Below are 21,388 nucleotides of genomic sequence, written 5' to 3' on the forward strand. Positions count from 1 at the left end.
ACACTTTTTTTTTTTTTTTTGTTCAAAACGACAAGGGAAGCTTTCCAACCATCCCAAACTTTTCAAATCAAGGGTTTCCGATTGTGATCTGTTGCCATGAAAACTCGCCTGCGCGGGAAGGGCCGCGTGGAGACGGCGCCGAGGTCCAAAATCTCCTTCCTTCGATGCCACTTCAATTAAGACTCAATTACAGGCTCCTAAACAAAAGTTGCCGTTGCCGTTGCCATTGCGCTCTCCTGCTCATCCGCTCTTCCTCCCCTCACACCATGCCTCTCTCCCTCGCCCCTCTCTCTCTCTCTTAAACCATCAAAGAGGAAAGAGCAGGCTTAAGCCCTCCCCAGGTCCCCGTGAATAACATCAACATGCCGCAGGCTCTGGGGGAAGTTTGAGTCACCTGTCCACTCCAGGAACCTACGTCTAACTGGAGACTACATACACAGACACACACACACCAAAATGACTACCATGTACCATATTCCCGATGGCAGCAACCAATTTAATTTCATGCTCTAAACATCTGCATCCGTGTCAGACAAAAAGGGCCGAGGAGGAGGCCTCATTGATCCACGGGGTCTGGGAGCAGCTGCCAACAGGGGCACAGCACTGATGAATATTAAATAGGCCGGCATTAATATGCATGGCGTTCCTCTGAGTCGTCTCGATGTGACAGGAGGGGCACCGGTTTCGGGTCAGGGGGCCACCAGACTGCTGCCAACCGTCTCTCTAAATAACATGTAAAAAAATAAATAAATAAAAAAGCACCAAAAAAAGTCCCACTTTGTTTGCGAGGGACTCGTGCGTTTGTGCTGGAGTATCGGTTGGCACCCGTTGGATGAGTGTCTGTTCATCTCGCTCTCTCCGGTGTGTGGTCTGATCCAGGATTAGTGGGAGGGGTGCGTGTGTGTGTGTGTGTGTGTGTGTGTTTGGAGGTGTGGTGCTCACTGGGACGGCAACTGAAAGAGGCAAAAAGGAAGAGGGCGACGCATTCTAATGTGGCCAAATCTGCACAAAATCCCCCTCGAGGACCACTGCTCCGTCTGCAACACACTCGCCTCTGCTGATAAACAACATCCGGGGATTCGGTGTGGGGGGGGGGGGGGGTGGCTGACAGGTACAGATATGTATACACACACGGTTCAATGAATTTAAACAAAAGGCACACAGAAAGAGATAGAGAGCCTAAAACAAATGGATCAACACAGATGCCATATGGGGACACACACACACACACATAGTGACACCCATCCAGCCCCCTGTGGTGCCTTAGCATGGGCTCCCCAGCCCACATGTAATCAAGTCGGGCAGTGACTTAGTGAAATTGCATTAGCTACACTTTCGTGGGTTTGATGAGAAACAGGTTTGATCCCGAGATGAATTCCGGCCCTGCCCAGATTCAGGCAGGAAAGGAGCGGACGTGCGACGCCTTCTTTAACGCAGTCCCGGCGGTCCGCGGGGACCAGAGGGCTTCTGTCTGCGAGATGAGGAAATCCAGAACGGGCGGGGAACGGAACAGTCGTAATCCCCAATTTACAAGTGGTTTGAATCGCTTGTGTCGGCAACTTCCAAATAAATATAAAATACTTTATGCGAACATGTAAAACCACATATATAGATAACATAATAACCTGGTTCAATGTGCAAATAACACCTGATGTTTTTTTTTATACATTTCATCTGGAAAGTATCGTCTTTTTAAAAGGGATATATCTCCTGTTTGCTTCCCATTAGCATTTCACCTTTAAAATGTTTCATGACAGGATGCTCTTATGGGGGGGGGATAGGTCTGACGCTGTTCCCGTCTGAATAAATGTCGGGAAGAGTCAGAAGGTGAAACGAGGACCGTATGAACGGTTTCTGCTATTTGCAGACATCTTTCAAACTTTCAGTCCTGCAAACAGACATGACAATCCTAAATGTGCACCACCTGGGTTGGTGGGTTGGTTCAGCAGCCTTACGGAGTCACGCTGAAAGGGGTCTCTGCTCAATCCAGGTTCTGATTTGCTCTGGCAGGGGGGAGACTGTGATTGGCGTCACAATCAAATCCACAAACTCGCACAACGGAGGCCCGCCAAAGTGAAAACATCTCGCTGTGGCGTTCGAGAAGGCGCGAGCAGCACCGGGTTGAGAGGGATTCCTTTGATGGAGGATCTGTGCCCTCCTATTCACGCTAAGTTGTAAAATAAATCGAGACTGGCGGTCGGCTGCATATTCACCGTGAGGAAACCCGCCCATGTAATGGGACCGATTTCCGGGTCAATAATGTATGACTCTCTCTGGTCAATTGCGGGCTTCCCATTCCGCTCCACTCGGACCGTCTTCATGTCTGATTAGGTCTTAATGAGAGCCTTCTATTATTAAAATTAATTCGATGGGATGCCATCTGCCGCACCACCAGCCAGGGGACCGAACCCATTCTTTAGCCTGGGAAATAAACGTCATAAATAAATCATAGTATAAATAAATTCAGGTGTAAATTGAGTTGGATTAATTATTAAAAGCCTCACTGTGGCACACGATGCGTCTCCGTGGTTTTGGGTTTAATGGAATGCACATCTCTCAGTGGCGGCTCGACAATACTGCTCCCCGGTAGACGAATGGAAATTAATTGTGCAGAAGGTCTCTTTATTTTGACATAAGGAAGCGTTTTTTTTTTTGAGTACAGCCAGAGCACACAAAAAAAATATTGCTTGTCCAGACAGATGCTGATGACGTAATGAAGGTTTCCATCAGTGGCTCTGCACCTCTGCACCGTGCTTTTGTTCACACATTGAGGAAAGAGGGGACAGACTCGATGCCTTTTGTGTTGCTTCAGTTTAGACCGGAGCACTAGACTAGCCAGGCGGACGGATGTCATGGTCACCAGTGTGACAAAAGCACCCGGGGCTCTCCGTAACGCCTCCGGTTACGGGCGCCGTTCTGCCCGTTAGGAATTTGTAGCATTTCCAACATCACCAGCATCACTCCAATCATGAAGGGGTTAAATAAAAGAAAAAAAACACACAAGCCAAAAAAAAAAAAGCCGGCGTGTCTTCAATCTGTCGACCGTAACAAAGAATTACCTCCGGAGTGATTGAGCACATGCACGCGGGTGCACGTGTGAGTGGATAACGACCAGGGGAACTAATCGGCCAGAAGGCAAAGTGTCATCACATCTTTGATTGGACCCAGCAGGGAATCAGACAGCACATCGCGCACACACACACACACACACACACACACACACCCCCCTCTTTCTTTATCGCAGGGACCTGTTGCATGCTGGGAAAGCAAGACGTGGGTGTTTATCTGTCCGGCTACCTGGCGAAGCTGCTGCTGCTGCTGCTGCTGCTGCTGCTGCTGCTGCTGCGCGGGTGCCACGTGTCTCTTTCTTCCATCCGTCAATCCTTTCCTCTCATTCCTCCCTCCCTCCCGTATTTGTTCGGCCCTCCAATTTCTCCAATCAGCCGGTCTGAGATTAAAAGTAAACACTGAGGTGACAGCCAAAGCCGCCAATAATGACAACACCCATGCTGATCAAAATTAGCCCCGGGTTCGGAAGATAAGCCGAGCTCTTCCTCTCTGATTAAATGTCTGCACTGTGTAAACTACTACAACCGTGTTCTGGTCTCCTCCTGTTGTGTCCCCCCCCGCTACCATTTTGTTTCTTCAAAGTCAAAGTCTGCCTCACCTGCTCGTCACCTCGACCAGCGTCCTCATGTCGAGCCCATGTGAAGGGATCTCAGACTTCCAGCCATAGGGTAAAACACAGGTGTTTTTTCTCAGGTGGCTTTGTGAGAAGAGTTTCTTCCTATAGCGGACGTCGGCCATACCGGAGGTTCAGAGTCCGCTGTGCGAGGCCGCGGCCGCACGGCCAGGAGGACTGAATCGGACACGTGGATGGGCTTTGGTTAATGTGGGGGTAATTTTGGGTGACATCCACGTCCCCTCCGGGGGGCTCCAGCAGGTTTTGCTGGCTAGCGTTCAGGATGACGAGACCTCCGATTTCACATTTTGACTCAAAGTGCAGTGCCAAAAACACTTAACAGAAGAGAAAAAAAAAAAAACGCTGTGCTCGGGGCAATGTGCCGGCACCGATTCGGTGGAAGGCCGCGGTGCACAAACGCATGACGGCCAGTGTGTTTGCGTTGGAGTCAACTTGTTGTGCATTTTCCACGCATGGTCTCCGATTTCAGCACCAGAGCTACTGTGATCTGATCGCTGGTCCCACAGCAGAGAAAAATGCCACGCTACATTTATGCCAGTGTGTGTGTGTGTGTGTGCTCGCCCTTGTACGTGTTAAAAGACAACGGGAGAGGAATCGTAACTCTAATGTTTTAACCAATCAACCTTACTGAAATCTATGTACGAGCAAATTGAACACGATGAGCCCGAGCTAAACGCACACAAGATAAACACAGAAGGCTAGAACAGAGTGTGTATGTGTGTGTGTGTGTGTCTACCCCACAATGTGCAGAGCACATTTGCTTTCATGCTGAACACAAACAAAGGCCTTTCACAGTAATAGCCTGTCAGGTCATTTTTATCTAGGAAACCAGTTCCGACGCTGCTGGAACAAAGCGATTCATAAGGCGTGTGGAGCGAGTGGGGAAACGTGTCGTCTTCTAACGCCATCCCTCCCGGGTTCACAACTGCGGCGCGGACTCTGGTCACAGCGTGCCAGTCACTTACAGCATGTCGGACCCGTCGTGTGTGACACAACTCGCCGTGCGTCACTTCATGTGGTGTGAACGGATACACACACGGCTACAATAAAAGCCCTCATCAGTCACTAATGTGACACGTGGCTTTTCTACATCACCCAGCTGGAAGGGTTATGTTAGGCATGGGAATAATTCCCAATCGGGGGGGGGACACCTTTGAAAACCAAAAACGGTGCAACCGAGTATATTCAGTCCATAGACTATATTTTTACATGCTTCCTCGGGCTGGAAGAGAAATCCAGGAGAACGTTATCTCCCTAGTCTCTGAAAATGTTCCTGTAAAAGCATCTTCTCTCTGAGGTTTTGAATCGTTAATGAACACAATATTACCTGCTTCATGAAAGTTGACCTATTGAACTCAATCTGTTCAACAGAGTTTTGGAAGAGCTTATATTAAAATAAGGTAAATCTTTTAAAATAAAGAGCAAATGTGATGTAATCCAGAACAACCTGCGGAACTGTAGTATAAATCAGATCCTGTAGTCAAGTAAAATCAGTTCTGCACAAGAAGAGCCATTAAAAGGTGATGCTCTCCGCTTTTTATGGAGTGTCTTTAAGACCCTTTTTACTTTAAATACCAGATGCATCATTATCTATTTGACATTAGGGGGCCATTTGATTTAATTTGACACACACACACACACACACACACACACACACACACACACACACACACACACACACACACACACACACACACACACACACACACACACACACACAGTAAAGAGCACAAGTAATGTAACACCGCCAAAGACAGATTAGCGAATCATCGGTCGACCGAGCACGAAAGCAACAGGAGGAGAAAATAAAAAAGCAACCCGTCAAAAATGGCTAAGCAGGCATCTTCGACATCCCTTCGCTATAAACCTTTAATAATTATTGATTTCTTCACCGACAGAGTTGAGCTCCATTATGAATACAATAAATCACAATTGCGAGGTCGGCGGAAGTCGAGAATTGATCAGCCGCCGAGATGAGTGAACAACCATTACCTTTGGATTCTGACAACGCATAAAGAGAAGTCGTTATTGAAAAATAATAATTGAAAAGGCAAGTTAGTGATTTTACCATAAGCTCACCCGAAAGCGGTTCTTCGGAGCGAAACGAGATCAGACCCTCGAGCGGCTATTTAAATCAAAACAAAAACACAGTTTTTTAGTGAGGGGGTGGGAGGGAGGGGGTGGGAGGATGTCTCTTCAAAAGCCAACTCCAAAAACATCCACGTGTCCAGTGTGTGTCAACATCTGCTCCCCCTGGACATTTTTTCCATTTGCACCTCTTCTCCTCCCCCCCCCCTTCCCCGTCGAGGTGTGCGAATCAGCTTGACAAGGAACGCCACTTCAGGTTGCCTCCACTCCCCCGTCGTCCCATGGGAACGCGGTGCTTTTTATACATAAACAAGGACTCCATAATAAAGCTCGGGCCGTTTGTTTTTCGTGGGCCGAGGGAGCCGATTGGAACTGGATCGGCTCTTTTTGTTCGCGGGACGACCGCGACAGCGAGGGCATTTGAATATCAAAAGGGAGAGCAGGGAATGTGTGAGACAAAGAGCGGAAACCGAGGTGGTTTGTGATTGCATCTCGGGAGTCGATGTGGGGGTCGGAGGTGGGAGGGAGCAGGGAATGGGAGTCCGTGTGCGTGCCTGCAGGGAGACGGTGGGGGGGGGGGGGGGGAAGTCAGAGTGTGTTTGCTTACACAAATAACAAGGGCCGAGCGCGTGTTTCACACACACACACACACACACACACACAATGGGGCCTTAGGGCAAGGCAATATTGAACAAAACATTAAGGAGCTAAAAAAACTAAAAAAAACTAAAAAAAAGAAACAATTAGAAAAGGATGGTTATCGGGATGTATTCGCACTTCAACTAACAAATGACCCACTGCGAGCCATCCGCTGCCGCCGCCCCCCCCCAACACACACACACACACACACACACACCTTAGCGAGGCAATCAAAAAGCAAGGGGGGCGTGTGTTGGGAGATGTGGGGAAGAACATGGGAGCAGGGTAACACGTCAAAAGTAGGAAAACTGTCATAATTCATTCATAGGGGAACGTGATTGAATCCGCGATTCCAGAGCAGTGATTTTTCCCGAGGAGACGGGGCACCCCCCCCCCCCCCCCCACGCAGACACGCGCATTTGGACCCCCAGGCGCGCGCTCTCTGGCTGCCGGTCTCGCCACATAAGTCTCAAATACATTCCAGATGTGGCTACATATGGAGCCGTAATAAAGTCTTGAGATGGGAGCTTTGGATTAATTGAAGCGTTGGAGGCGTGCTCCGACGGAGAAGCCGAGCAATTAAGCCCCACTGTGTGTGTGTGTGTGTGTGTGTGCGTGCACGTGTGTTTGTGAGGCATTTCACTACCGCCTGTGTAGCGGTCCGCACGCGTGCAATGATATATGGCAGCACTCGAGAGACGTACATTACAGATATTACAGATTCATTTCAAACCCATTAGAGATGTGTGGTTAAAAAAGCATTAAGCGTCCTGTACACAAACCGGTGCAGCTGCGATTCTCACTGAAAGACCCGAGTGACGGAACGAAGACACTTGGCCTGCGGTAACCTCTCCCACATCCAAGTAGACTTTCTGCCGGTAGAGTTCAAGAAAGTGCGGCAAAGGCTGCTGCAAAGAGCAACATCCGTATTTCTGACTTTGTACTCTATTTAGAAGCCGTTTTCCCCTTTGTCAACGGTGCATAGCCGGATTTAAAACCAGCAATCAACTCTTATTTCTAAGACCGCGTGAGCAGCTGAGTTAATAACTACATCGACTCGAAGCAGAACGTTGTAAGAGAGAGAGAGAGAGAGAGAGAAAAAAAAAACGAAGAGTTTAGGAAACCCCGAGCAGGGAGACGAAGAGACACACACGACTGCGCTTTAAGTGTCGAGTAATCCCACAGCCAGAAGAACTCATCAACTCAATCTCTCGTTTCGAACTCTTTTGCGCCCTACAGTAAGTTTAATTTGAACCGAGAGGGGGAAAAGTCCCTTCCCACGCCGTCTCGATACAGGTTTTTCTAATTTCTTCCTTCAGAAATTTCTTAATGGCTTCTTTGCTGGACCCTGATGAAAACAACGACTTTTAACCTTCCCCTTCCTTCCCTCAACAATCTTCCCTCCGCGTCCATCACAGTCGACTCGTTTCACTTTCTAAATGATTTCTTACTCCTTCAATCTCTTTGCAGCCGTCGAGGCCCCGGCCCGGGCTCGTGGCCGGTGCTGCTCATTGTGACAGGTGAAATGAAAGCCTAGAGAAATCTCATCTTCGCATAAACGCTCCGAGGCATTCAATGTGCTGGTGAAAAAATATATACTACCACCCCCCCCCGCCCCCCTTTTCTCTGAGACTCCAACAGATGGAAGGAAAAAAAAAAAAAGTGAGCCGAGACCATTTGAGCTTTTCCGTTCTCCACAGCATTGAAATGTCTTCTGGAGTGTCACTCAAGTCCTAATTATTTGGATTGTTTACAATCGCTCACGATTAGTAATGCAAATATTTTCCAAAGATAAATAAAATGTCCGGCATGCTGTGGAGCAGTTTCTGCAGATTAAAAGCACTGCAGTGTTTATTGTCGCTCTTTGTCTTATTTTTTTCCATCTGATCTAAAGACAAAGTCAATGGAAGCTTGAGCGAGAAAAGAAAGACAAAGAATAAGAAGCGAATAGCAGCGGAGCAACAGCGCTGCAGATTAGAACCTCAAGGTCGCAGGGGGAGAGACGGGGACCACAAGCAGGAGGCGCAGAGCAGCTCAGACGCTCCCGCTGTCTGCCTTTTTGGTTTCTCAAGTGGAGCGTCTCCATCGCCCCTTACCCGACTGGAGGAGCTTTTGTTGCACCCCTGCCTCATTCCTCCTTAGGCAAATCAACCTCATCTTCCTGCACCTTTTTATCCCCACCCGCCTGCCATTTAGGACGGCGAAAACACTCCACTCATTCATCTGCAACTAGCAGTTCTTTTTGCACGTTTTCTTTTTGCTCATCTCTCTCTCTCACCCCATACACCTCTGGCCCCCCTCCCTCCCTCCCTCCTTTGTCCTTCCATCCAACCTCAACCTTCGCTCAGAGTTCCAGCTGCTCTAATCTCTCCTGCTTTATCAGACACTCATCGCCCCAATTTGTTCTCCTTTCTCGGTTGGATTTCACTTTTCTTTTGCTCTACCGAAGGTTTCAACCTTCTGCTCTTTCATTCGTCTTTTCCTGCTGTTCGACTCACTATCCCTCCACCCGTCTTGAACGTCTCCATTCCGGTGCTTTTTTGTAGCCCCGGTACCTCTCTAACATCCATTTCTGAGCGTGTGCATCCTCACCTTGCAATTCTCCACTCTTGCTATAGAGTTCTCGCCTCTGCTCTCTCAAGTAGGCACTCATGCTGATGGCATGGGAAGAAGATTCAAACCTGCAAAACACACAAAGGTTTCACACACACACACAACAGAGGAAACAAAAAATATTTATATACACGGAGCAATGGAATGCGATTTTGAACAGGAGATACACAGCCAAAAAGGTAATTTAGTCATTTGAGACTGAGAAATGTAAGATTTCTCTTAATGTTATATATTGAATTGTCTCATACTCGGCTCAGCACGGGGCAGAGAGCACAGAACGGGATCCTTACTTGAAGAGCGACTGCTTAGCGCGCTGCGGCTTTTTCTTGGCGAAAAATGCAGCAAACTCACTGCCGGTTCTGGCGTAGGCGAGCTGGGCCGACGGCTCCGTGGCACTGCGGCTGTTCTTCACGTCCAGGTACTCCATCAGCAGGACCTGAAAGATCAGACCAGACACAGCGCGGGGTCAAAACCCGCTTCATGGGGGTACCCCAGGAACCTCTCTGTCATCATGGTGCTGCCACACAATTCAATTACTTTGTTTATGTTCCAAGAGTATTTTGCTGAATTATTGCAATATAAAAACCAATATAAACCTCTAGTAGAGTATTGATGGTCATCCCTAGCAGAGGTTTGGTTTTTAGCGCGCCTTTTACAATCTTAAAATCAAACTTTTGAGGGCCGTAAAAACTTCTGCCTGTCTTTTCCCACATCTGCCTACATGATCCATGGTGAAATCCATCAACGTCTCATCATGCTTCATAAAAATCTTATCAACTTCTAACAATAGCTGAGAAAAAGCGCACTGGAACTGAACAAAGTTTACTTCCTCTCCTCCATCATCTGCTGCTTTTCATTGGCTCTCATTTTTCAAAATCTATCCGTGCTTCATCGTCAGTCTCTGTGTGTGTGTGTGTCTGTGTGTGTGTGTGAGAACACATATGTTCTAAAATAGCCTCCCATATCTAATGGCTTCATAATTTAGCAGGGCCATTTAGCCCGCGTGTTTAATTCTGAGGCGCCGTGCGGGTCGGCCCAGAACGGGACGGGAGTAATGGCCGAGCAGATGGAGATCCATCTCCACCGTAATGATGTAATTAACGCGGCGGAGAGCTCCCCGAATCACGCATGGGAAAGCCATGGTATCGCCAACAGTAATTTGGGATCGCACACACACACAAACACACAAGGAGGTACCCTACACCAGGTACTTTTACACGTTTCAATAGCTTGAAAAAAAGGGTGAATTTTGTTTAAAAAAATAAAAGACGCCTGAAATTGATTTCTCTGAGCTGAAGTTTTTGGTTTAAGGTTACACATGTAAATACTCAAACACAAAATTTGCCGCACCGGAGGCAGCAGGTGCGGCAGGCCCTCCTGCAACCTGGCAACACCAGGGCATCCACCCGCCACAGGCCTCACGCCGCGGCTAATCCTATCAGTGTATTAATTACTGATGATGAGCCGACGGAGCGAGACCCCCCCCCCACACTTGCTTGCAAGCGAACGCCCAAGTAGACTTAATGAAATGCCAGCACTGGGCTGATGAAGGGGCTCCGACCCCACTTAAATTGCATTAGCCCAGAGACAGACTGAACTTTGGAGGCAATTAGCTGGACTGCTAAGACAGAAGGGGAAAAAAAAAAGTTGCTGTTGTGGGAAATAGAATGAGCAAAACTTTACAAGTGTGAAATGAACACTGAACAGAGTGTTAAACAGACAAAATGACATGAAAAGACTAATGGGAAGAAAATAAATTGTGGGAGACAAAGAGGACACGGGTCAAATAACCAGTTGCTGCTGATTCAAAACCCCCAAGTTAATAAAGGGACTAATTCTAGCGAGTGTTAGTCGCCTCAAATCTGCTCAAAAAGGCTAAAACAGGTTGAGTTTGTTGCAAAGCCTGAATTACTGCAACTGTGTGCAGTAGAAAGTCACCGACGTTTGTTTTTATAAACCAATGTTTTACAACTCCAAATGAATCACAACAACGCCTCATTCAATGCAAGTGCCTTCATTCTGTTAAATGCATCTTCTCCTTTGTGTTATCGTCACCCGAGTAAAAGGCCACCGTCGCCACCAACCAGGCACAACGACCTGTAGCTGCTCCGACCATAACTGAACCGATGTAGCGCAGGGCTTGATGATGATACACATAATGTTTTATGTGCTATAATAATGTGCTGTAATGCATCTATACGGAGCCTACTGTTTTTTTAGTGCAGTACCACATATTTGCCGTTTTTGACACAAATGTCAAACCTCCTGCGTGTAGAATATTTCACTCGTCTGCCATTGGCTGATAAAACAACAGAGCGGTCCGTCTTTCGACAAGACTTGCGCTGCACTTGTCTTCTGTGAGACAATCTCCCTCTCTTCCTCCCTCCTCCCCCCTCGCCCATCAGGTCAAGCACATGAAATCTCATTAAAGCTGCTATTACTCATGCAACAAAGAGGCCTAGATCCCATTACTGTCACCTGAGTGTGACCGCACAGCTCACCGCCGAGGCGCGCGCTCAGAGTGGCGGAGACGTGTCAAAAATAAATCAGGAATTAGTCAAATAAAAAAAGGAAATGCAACTACAATTAAGGAAAAAGTGCCGAGATTTTTGATGCGAAAGATCTGACGGCAAAGGATGTAATGAGACAGATTGAGAGGTGTGGGGGAAAATTGGGGGACTCACAAAGACTGAGACAAAAAGTACAGCATTTCGGAAAAACACACAGCATGTGAACAAAATAAGCACATTTAATAATCTTAAGATTATTAAGTTTTTTGATTTAGTAAAAGCCTGAACGTTGACGAGTCCAGATCTGATATCAGAGTAGAGCAAGTGGTAGTACAGTTCAGGTCAGAAATCTGGGACTTTAACATCTTTAAAAGGTACCCACTGAAGCCACTTCTACAGTGTAGATGGAATGAATTAAAATCATCAGCATGCTACGGTTATTCCTCTGAACTTCAAATTGTATTAAACGGTGACAAAGAGCTGAAAGACAAAACTGGGGGAAGTAGGAAAAAAAGAAAGAAGCAATATTCACAGGTGAATGTAACACAATGGATGACAAAGAGGGTTATTATGTACGGATGTGAGACATTAGAAAAATGAGTGTGTGTGTGTGTGTTCGCACGCAAAACTCACATCTCTCTCATGACCCCCCCCACCCCCCACGACCAAACACAAACAATTATTTCCACCACCAGCTATTCAATATAATTCCATCAACCAACCAAGCAACCAACCTTGGTCGACACCTAAACAGGTTCTCGTGCCAACACTCGCGCCGGGTGCCAACTTCCATTCAAAATATAAAAATAAATAAATAAAACTTCATCCAAGTCGTTCTTTGTGATTCATCATCGGCCCTCCTCGTTCATTACTCCTGAAGCGAGCGTCCTCATGTCCCTCTTTGTGCGCTCGCCCTCCGTTCCGTCCATTAGGGCCCCAAACACCCAACAAATCAGTGCAATTAGGGCGCGCGTCACCCTGAGCGCTGCAGGTGGGCACTTGTCATTGGATGAACTCTGCAGTCGATTGGCTTAAATTGAAGGAATAAACATCACTTCATTTCCGCCCTTCCTCGCTTTCATCCACCCCCCCCCCCCCACTTCTTATTAAGTCGTCAACAACCTCCACACTTCTCAAGGCTTTATTGAAATCGGCTGTTTTCTCTTCAAACCCCCCCACCACCCTCTCGGCTGGTGTCTTGTCACAAAACATATTGACCGATATCCCTCGCCGCTCGCTGGAAACTTAAAGCCCAGACTGTCCTTGGCCGTCAAAGAGACGTGTTCCTCTTATTGATCGCGCTCCAGAAACTTCAATAACCTTCACAAGTTCTGACAGCGCTCCGGCCTCGGCTGTGACTCCCGCAGTTCGGAACCGCCCGCCGCCCGGTGGGAGTTCCCGCCCGGAGGCCCCGCGCCGTCTCGTCGATCCTTTGAAAGCCTTCCTGTTGACACGGGGGGGGGGGGGGGGGGGGGGGGGGGGAGGGGTGAAGGATGCGCCCGTGTGTTCACAGAAAGCCGCTTCCTTCCTCTCCGTGTCCTTGAAAGGCCCCCGACGTGGCTCCTACATTTCTTGGTGCGTTTCTTGTTTTTGATCAAAGAGGGCGGCGGAATAATGGAGACGTTTGGGCCGTTGAATGTTGTTTCTATGGATACTGACCATCAACAGTAGTGGCTCAATCTTTTGTCCATGTGATGAAAGGGCCGTAATTGCGTATTGTTTTGTTTCTTAATGGGCAAAAGAGAAGACAACGGTGATTGATCACTGATAAATTACCATTCACCGTAAGTGGTTGAAATTATGGGTGAACGTTACCACAATGGTGGTAAAGCCATCGCAGACAGTCATCATCTGCTGAATTCTATTGTAAACACACAGTAAATACAGTTGCGCACGTTATTAAGTGCCACGGGAACCATTCAGCTGTACTTATTTGTCTTCAAAACGGCACCTCGTATTCTCTGGGAATCACATACTATCCCCGCGGTCTCGTCGTAACACCCGCGCCTAAAAAAGGCGCGTGCAGATGAGCCTCCAAAGGGCCCGCCATTCGCTCTGCGGGACGGGATATTGTTTATTGGGGTTTTTTTGCACCATTAAGCCTACGTCGAGAAAATGATGGCAAAACCATACGCCGGCAGTTGATTAAGTCCACGCGTCTCCAGCGATTTGATGCAGTAGATACGTGGGCGTGGGAGGGTGGGGGGGGGGGGGGACAGGATACTTTACCGTAGAGATGGTAGACTTGTCTGCGCTCCGGCGGTATGTAAATATGACAGCGGAATAAATGTGACACGTTGATTAAAATGTTGGCCGAGGAACAATGTAGCGACGTCTGCGCTTCGTTTCTAATTAAAAGCGATCATTGTCTTCTGGCTGCTCTCTGGCAGTTCAATTCGCTTGGTTTTCACTCCGTGAACCAATGCTTAAGCCACTAGTACATGTACATACAACGGCGTCTTGGTTAATCTGTGGCCTTGGAAGGGATTCACGAGGCAAGTTTAAAAGCTACGGGAGTCGTCTCAATAAAAGACAGAAATAACAAACGGAAGGAAGGAGATCAGAACCACACAAAAAAAAAGAGGAAAAAATGAAAAACTAATGTTAGAAGTTCCTGTTCTGGAAGGAGGGGAAAGGAGTTCTAAAGCAGAGACAGGTGCCCTCGCAACATTACATTCGTTATATGGAGCCCACGACCAGAAAGACCTTCTTATCTCCGGCTTCAGTAGAATTGTTAATAAAAACGCGTGTTCCAATTCTCTTGTGACGTTTCTATCATCTGGAAGTCCGTTCCTTTGGGAGGCAGATAGCCGACGTCTCTCCATATTTTTCAATGTAGGCTCAAAGTCCCCTGGTCTGCAGAGAGGAAGCCCCTCATTAAAAAAAATGGGATTTGCACTCCGGTCACTCACTCTCTCTCTCACAAACACACACACACACACACACACAACGGACCCGAGCAGTCGCCACAGTCACCAAAAATCCGTGCGGAATGCACAAATGCCGAGCTGATTAACGAACGGGCCGCGCCTCAAACACGAGGTCGAAAGGGTGACCAGCGTCGACGTGGCAAATACATATCAAATGACACTCCCACTGGGTGGTCTTAATGAAGAAGAGAAGCGCGAGGACGATGAACTGTGATCTTCTGTGAACCACGTTAGCCAATTACCCGATAACGCATTGGGTCTTCGATCTCGTTAGTGATTCAAATTACATTTTGAAGGGTTTTCTTCCTCGGCACCTAATGTTGTTTTCGGCGAACATTGATATTGAATTCAAAGTCGCCCGGGTCTGACAGACTATATCGTCTATGTCGTACCTCAAGAGGAAAGAAGGGCACATTCATCATTGAAGGATGCACACGCACATAAAGAAATCCAGTCACTTTCATTGATACAACACAGGCTGCTTTGTAGGACTGGCAACCATGGATATACGCAGCAAAAGGCAGGCGGGGGCTTACACTTAGAAATGTAAATTCAATAAATGGTGTGAATAATCAATAGATATACTCGAAACACCTTCTGGAGAAAGCGGAAGATTACGAGATAACCTCAGAACACTCCCCTCCGGCATCAATACCGCCGATTACCATCCAGCCTTCTTCGCCTTCAATCAATAGTTCCACACAGGAAATTAACAGTAGAAGCAGCCGCTGGAAATCCCACGAAACGAGGCTTAGAACCATTACCGAGCTCTAAGCCTACCGGGCCTCGGCCACACGTTCCTCTGCCAAAGGGCCTCGTCACCGGGTGCGTTTCTCTCAGCTCCCGCATCCGCCTGCCTGCCTGCCTGGCGTGTCACGCGGAAAGGTCAACTTGGTAACTCCCACTTCTCAAAAGTGGGTGAGAAAGAAAGAAAGAAAAGTTACTGCGCGACTTGATACGTGGTCGGGTACCAACAAAGATCGTAAGCAGATTTGGACCAATATTCACAAAGTTCCTGCCCTCTGGGGATTGGGGGGGGCGGGGGGGGGGGCGGTGAGAGAAAGAAGGAAAGCGAGATAATGAGATGAGGAAGGAAATTACACGGAGCAGGAGGGTTGTGCACAGGGCGCTGGGAAATTGGGAGACTGGGAATGGTGCCGGTGATGGGAAAGAAGCAGGGAAAAGGGAGACGGCGGGCAAAAACAGAAGCAAGCAAGAGATGAGAGGAGGGGCGCGACGGACGAGGGGCTTTCACGTTGATAGAATCGGTCAGGAAATAATAACACGAGTGAGTGAATAAGAAAACCTCATTTCACATAATGAGTATTCTAATCAAGAGATTACATTATCTCACATCGCGGGGTGGGGGGGGGGCGAGGTGTTGGCTTATTGCCTTCTGGAACTGCGCTGAACACATACATGCCTGTGCACGATAACGCACGCGTGCCGTGCACACTGAAACGCTCCCGCAGTTATGAATCCATGCACGCCACGCCAGCTGAAAAAAAAGCTCCACTTATTGGACAAAGACGAGATGCTCGCGAGTTAGAAAATAAATGGTCTTTCAGTTGAAAGTTTGCTCGGCAACAGCACTGTAACTGTTATTTTTTGGGGGAGGGAGAGTAAAAAAAAAAAAAAACACACCGTCTGTGCAGGGAAAAAGAAAAACATTACCATGACAACAATCAAAGCATTCAGCAGAGAGTACAGCCATTCTTGTCCTTCTTCTCTCGATATCTCTCTGTATACATATATTTTAACGGGGATCTCTCACCATTGACTCTGCTTCCCACGTGCTGTGTAGAGCAAATCAAAGTCCTTGGTGGGTTAGAAATGCCCGTTGAAATTAAGTAGGAGGCGCATCCTCCTCTATTTGGTAAAGATGTCCCTATACATATGAGAAATGTTTTCTTGGGTATGAACACACACACACCGATAGCTTTGCGAGCAACCATTGCCACAGATCAGCTCAACAGCTGCTCGTCCCCATCAGCCAATCAAACAGGAGCAGGGAGCACGAACCCGGAATAAACACACGCCAATTAAAGCACATTAAATGAATCCAAGCAATCAGCTTCCCCCGTCTTCTTACTTCTTACTGACAGATTGAACGCCATCCATCTCATCATTGCCAGTTTCCCAAACTGATTAATTTACTACGCGGCGAGAAGGTGAATTAAATTGGGGTTTTAAGACAAGTGCTGGTCGGAAAATTAAAATCAATGACAATACTGTCTGCGCGGGAATGTGCCAGCAAGGGACGGCAAAACAAATGTAATATAATAATGTGTGCAGGGCGACCATATAGCCCTGGGCGGACGCAATAACGTTCAATAAACATTAGAAAAGATTATTGCCTCACATCAAAGTAGGCTGGATGCATAGACGCTACAAATCTTTGCTGACAAACATTTGAGACGCCGCAAACTTTCTTATTTTTTTTTCGAACCAACGCGTAAGCTCAACGAACCCGTTGTGTGTGTGTGTGTGTGTGTGTGTGTGTGTGTGTGTCTGACCTGCAGCACGGTCTGGATCTTGGCGGAGACGTCGGCCTGCTCGTAGAGCTTGATGCCCTCTTGGTGGGCGCCGCCGGGGCACTGCACCGCGATCTGCTGCAGCTGGGCCAGCACCACGCTGTGAGCCCGGGCCACCGCCTTGAACTTCTCAAACAGCAGCTCCAGCAGATCCAACAGCAGCCTGCAGAGGGAGCCAGAGGGAGGGGATAAGGGAGGGCGAGGATGAGGATGAGGGGCCGGTCGGGATGGAGAGCGGTGGGGTAGAGAACTGATGAGAAGCAACACTCAAAAAAACAACAACAACAACAACAACAATGATACATTTGTTTTATCGCTTGGAAAAACATTTTTTGGGTAGGCCAGCACAACATTCACTTGACAGTCTATCAGAATTATTTATAACACACTTCCACAATAAATAACTTTGGCCTTGGATTTTTGAATAAAAAAAAAAAATAGAAAGCCACGTGGAATACAGATTCTGTTTTCATATTAGAAAGGGAGTGTGATGAGACTGCTACTGCCAGCCAGCACACCTGGTGTGTGTATGTGTGTATATATATATATATATATATATATATATATATATATATATATATATATATATATATATATATATATTATTTTAACCCTAACTCCTGAGAAAAGCCCACAGGAAGTCTCCTTGCCCACGATAATTTAAAAAGGCCCGAAAAAAAACACTTCGGATCATAGAGAACGGGATCCACAGCAGAATTCATAACAAGTACTTACAGCAAAAATCATCTCTCCTACCAGAAGGAAGTATATAGATACATTTTACAAAATTATTCCAATTCAAGTGATAAAACTGCAATGAAGGATTTGCAAAAAACTGTCTGAAAATAACACAGTCGACAGATCCCCGCGAGTGCATTTCACATTTACGCCAATTAGGGTGTTTCGGGTTACCTGTATTCACCACACACTCTCGGCCATTTCTGCGACAGCAATAACCCGGGCGCCCTGAGCCGGCTCTTTGAAAAGCGGCGAGCGGCTCCTCTCATTAGCACCAAATGGCTCCGGCTGAACAAGAGAGCCCAGCCAAAAGCAAAGAGACCTTCCACTTGATCCGAGTGGCGCGCTCTCTCCGTCGCTCCATCTACACTAAATGCTTTTCACGCAGACTCCGCCGCGCCGGCTTTCTGCGGCAAGGACAAAGCTTTCAAAGCAAAGAGGGAGACACGGGTTGCATTAGAGTCTGAACGAGAGACCGGTTCAGCCGCGCTGGTGAGTACCCACTTTATTTTAGTGGAGTTTTAGCACAGTTCAAAAGGAATACAGACACACGGTTTGTCGTACACTGGTCATTTACTTTTATTTTTTTGTATTAGGGGCATTCTCTAAACGACGACAGCTTAAAAGCGCAAAATAATTGTCAAATTTAAGATGGAGCTCAATTTATTCACATCTTTCTTTTTTCTGAGCAGCTGAAGCGTGCCACAGAAGTAACCAAAGCTCTCCCGCTGATGAGACAGAATCAAAGTTTAGGCCTCCGAACCAAAGTAGCTGAGGCTGCCAAAAGCAAAAAGTGCGCTCAAAAGCACCCGAGAGCCCTTCACACGTCAACACAAATGAATGCTGCGAGGGAAGAACACGTGCTAAAAGTTTTGTACAGTGGCCAAGGTTTCCTGGGAAACCATCAGGATAATGTAGAGGCAACAGAAAAGTTTCACCGGGCGTGTGGAGGAGAGGGGGGGGGGGGGGGGGGGGGGCCGGACTTTCGGTGGTCTGTCCATCACTACACTGGCGGCAAGTAAATGTTATTAATGGAGGGGAAACGCAGGCACAAATCACTGTGAGCTATAACTCGGCAGGACGGAAGACGCTCGTGAGACAAAGCGAGGCGCTGTGAAATGCCAACGAGTCGCTCTCTGACAAACACAGAATGTATGGCTTCGACCTTGTCATCAGGGCTCTGCTCTAGTATCTCATGGTTTCATTTCTTGTTAGTGCAGTCCGACCTCAACCCACCCCCACCGCAAACACACACACACACACACACCGATGGACAGACGGACACACGCAGAGCGCACACAGCCCAGTCCTCCTCATTATCTCCCAGCGGAGGCCGTCCTGATCCATACCGTGTGTTCTTTGAGGCCTCGCTTTCTCATTTCCCCTCAGAGATCGAAAGCTTCCACACGTTGCTGATGGAGAGTCAGGAAAGACAGCGGGGAGCGCACACACACACACACACACACACACACACACACACACACACACACACACACACACACACACACACACACACACACACACACACACACACACACACACACACACACACACACACACACACACACACACACACACACACACACACACACACACACAGAGAGAGAGAGAGTCTACCTGCGCCCCCCCCGAATAACCGACCGGTCGGTGTGCGTTTCGATGCTCGGAGGACAATGACAGCCGCCAAAATGAGATTGTTATCATTGGCTGTCAGCCACAGAAATAGCTGTATTGGGGGCCTGCAGAGTGTATAAACATGCACTTTTTTAACTTTAAATATGCCAGGTATCCACTAATTTACAAACGCATCATAACACATTAGTCCCTTGGGCCTAGAGAACAGTATGAAAGAGACAAGCAATTCATCTTGTGATCAATGTGCTTTGCTTGTTTTTAAATTGGATTTGAAATATATAGTTCTGAATAATTTCTGGTCATTCAAGCATTTCTTCACTTTAAATCACTTTCTTCCTCAGGGATTCAGAATCTCCTACACAGTAAAAGAAAAAGAAAAAAAGTATATATATACCTTTTTTTTGGAATGGAAATCATCACGCTTTTATGCAAATTCGACCAAACTACTCACAGATCGTTGGGCCGTGATAATAACGTTGCCGCATGGAGTGGGTGCCTTACTATGGAGTTTCTTACCAAAAGTAAAATCGAGTGAAAAGGAGTTGGCGTGGGAAGTGCACTTCATTGTGGCAAATCACAGAGGAAGCAAATGAGAACATAAACCTCCGGGAGTAAGCCGCACGCCGCCTTGTCCATGCTGTAAAGCGCTTCAGTGTTGCCTACCAGTCGCCGGTGCCATAAAATACAGCGTGCAATATGCGAGACCATTGTCAGTGGTGCACTGGTTGGAGTTTCCATAGCAACAAGCATCGACTTTAAATTGAACTGAACAGATCTAGGTGTGTATGCATCAGAGAACGTGTGCACACACACACACACACACGCCGAAATGACACAAATTGTGCGTTAAGCACACACGCAGGAAGGCAATTTAAAACAATCCGTAAGGAGTGGAGCCGGCGATGGGCTACACGGTGGCCTGTTACACCGAGGTCAGATGAGGTTCCAGCAGACAGCCGGTGGGGGGGGGGGGGGGGGGGGGGGAAGCCAGACGAGGCCGGAGAGAACATCCCTGACAGAAAACAAGACGTTCCTCTTAAATGGTTCAGGATCAGTGGACTGAGACCTGCGTTTCCCAAGTCGGCTCCTCGCGGACGTCTGCAGCAGCCAAAGTGACTCCTTTTTTGGAAAACGTGGCCGTCCTCTGCAGGTGGGTGTGAAGTTGTTTGTGTGCGTAACCATGACTTGTCTAGGTTTAAAGCAGCAGAGGATCTGTTTTCACGGTCGAAGGCGGTCACAGTCTTTACTGCGTTTCACACCTGGTTGAATGTCTGACTAGGAGCGCCCTGGGACCGCATCCACAACGCCGCGTCTCATAGAAACAAGACTCCATGCAAGTATCTATCACCTGCTGTACTGTATTAGTAAGAACACACTTTAATGTACTTAATGACAGGAACAGTGTCTAATCGGAAATACTATAACTACAGAGGAATTAGTAAAGAAAAGGCTGTTTTAATACTTTTTTCCATCCAGGTATTTTTACGGTACTCCAGTGTTTCCTGACCCTTACTGTACCTCGGCTGGCTCTCCTGGGCCAAGTTCTCTCCTCTCTGGTACGCGTGGTCTGCTATCTGCGTGGTGGACCTCTTGACGATCTGTTTCAGCTCAGGTTCCAGCCGCTCCATGATGGCTTTGATGGTCTCGGGGACTTTCTTCAACTTGGCCAGAGCCTTAAGGAAAGAGTATGGAAACAAAACATGAGTAGGACACGCGAGTGGATGCGGTGGAGAGCAGGCGTGTGGAAATTGGAGCGTCTGCGTGGGCCTACCTTGATGAGAATGCCCATGAACTCGGCACTGTTCTCCTCTGGATCAACCTCGGAGAGGTCCGCATGGTTCGACTCCCGCGCCTCCAGCTGCAGCTCACGCACTGAAGGCATACACACAAGAGCAAATACAATGTAAATTCAAATTGCTTCAACAACATTTGTAAAAAGACAGTAGCAAAATAAAGAATAAAACGACAAGACAATGTCCTCAAGAGACATCCTAAAGC

At 47.6% G+C, this 21,388-nt stretch overlaps 1 protein-coding gene across 1 annotated transcript in view; it reads right to left on the bottom strand.

The window, feature by feature from the left end:
* Window positions 1-21,388, bottom strand: part of exoc4 (exocyst complex component 4) — an 84,894-nt gene that overhangs the window by 54,241 nt on the left and 9,265 nt on the right. The window contains exons 6-10 of the mRNA XM_037459794.2: window positions 21,162-21,262; window positions 20,909-21,063; window positions 17,000-17,180; window positions 9,334-9,479; window positions 9,023-9,111 (exon numbers count right to left, since the gene is read on the bottom strand). Coding sequence (XP_037315691.1) covers window positions 9,023-9,111; window positions 9,334-9,479; window positions 17,000-17,180; window positions 20,909-21,063; window positions 21,162-21,262 — 672 coding nt within the window. The remainder of the gene's footprint in view (window positions 1-9,022; window positions 9,112-9,333; window positions 9,480-16,999; window positions 17,181-20,908; window positions 21,064-21,161; window positions 21,263-21,388) is intronic.

This window comes from Pungitius pungitius, chromosome 2 (genome assembly GCF_949316345.1).
Source record: "Pungitius pungitius chromosome 2, fPunPun2.1, whole genome shotgun sequence".
NCBI lineage: Eukaryota > Metazoa > Chordata > Actinopteri > Perciformes > Gasterosteidae > Pungitius > Pungitius pungitius.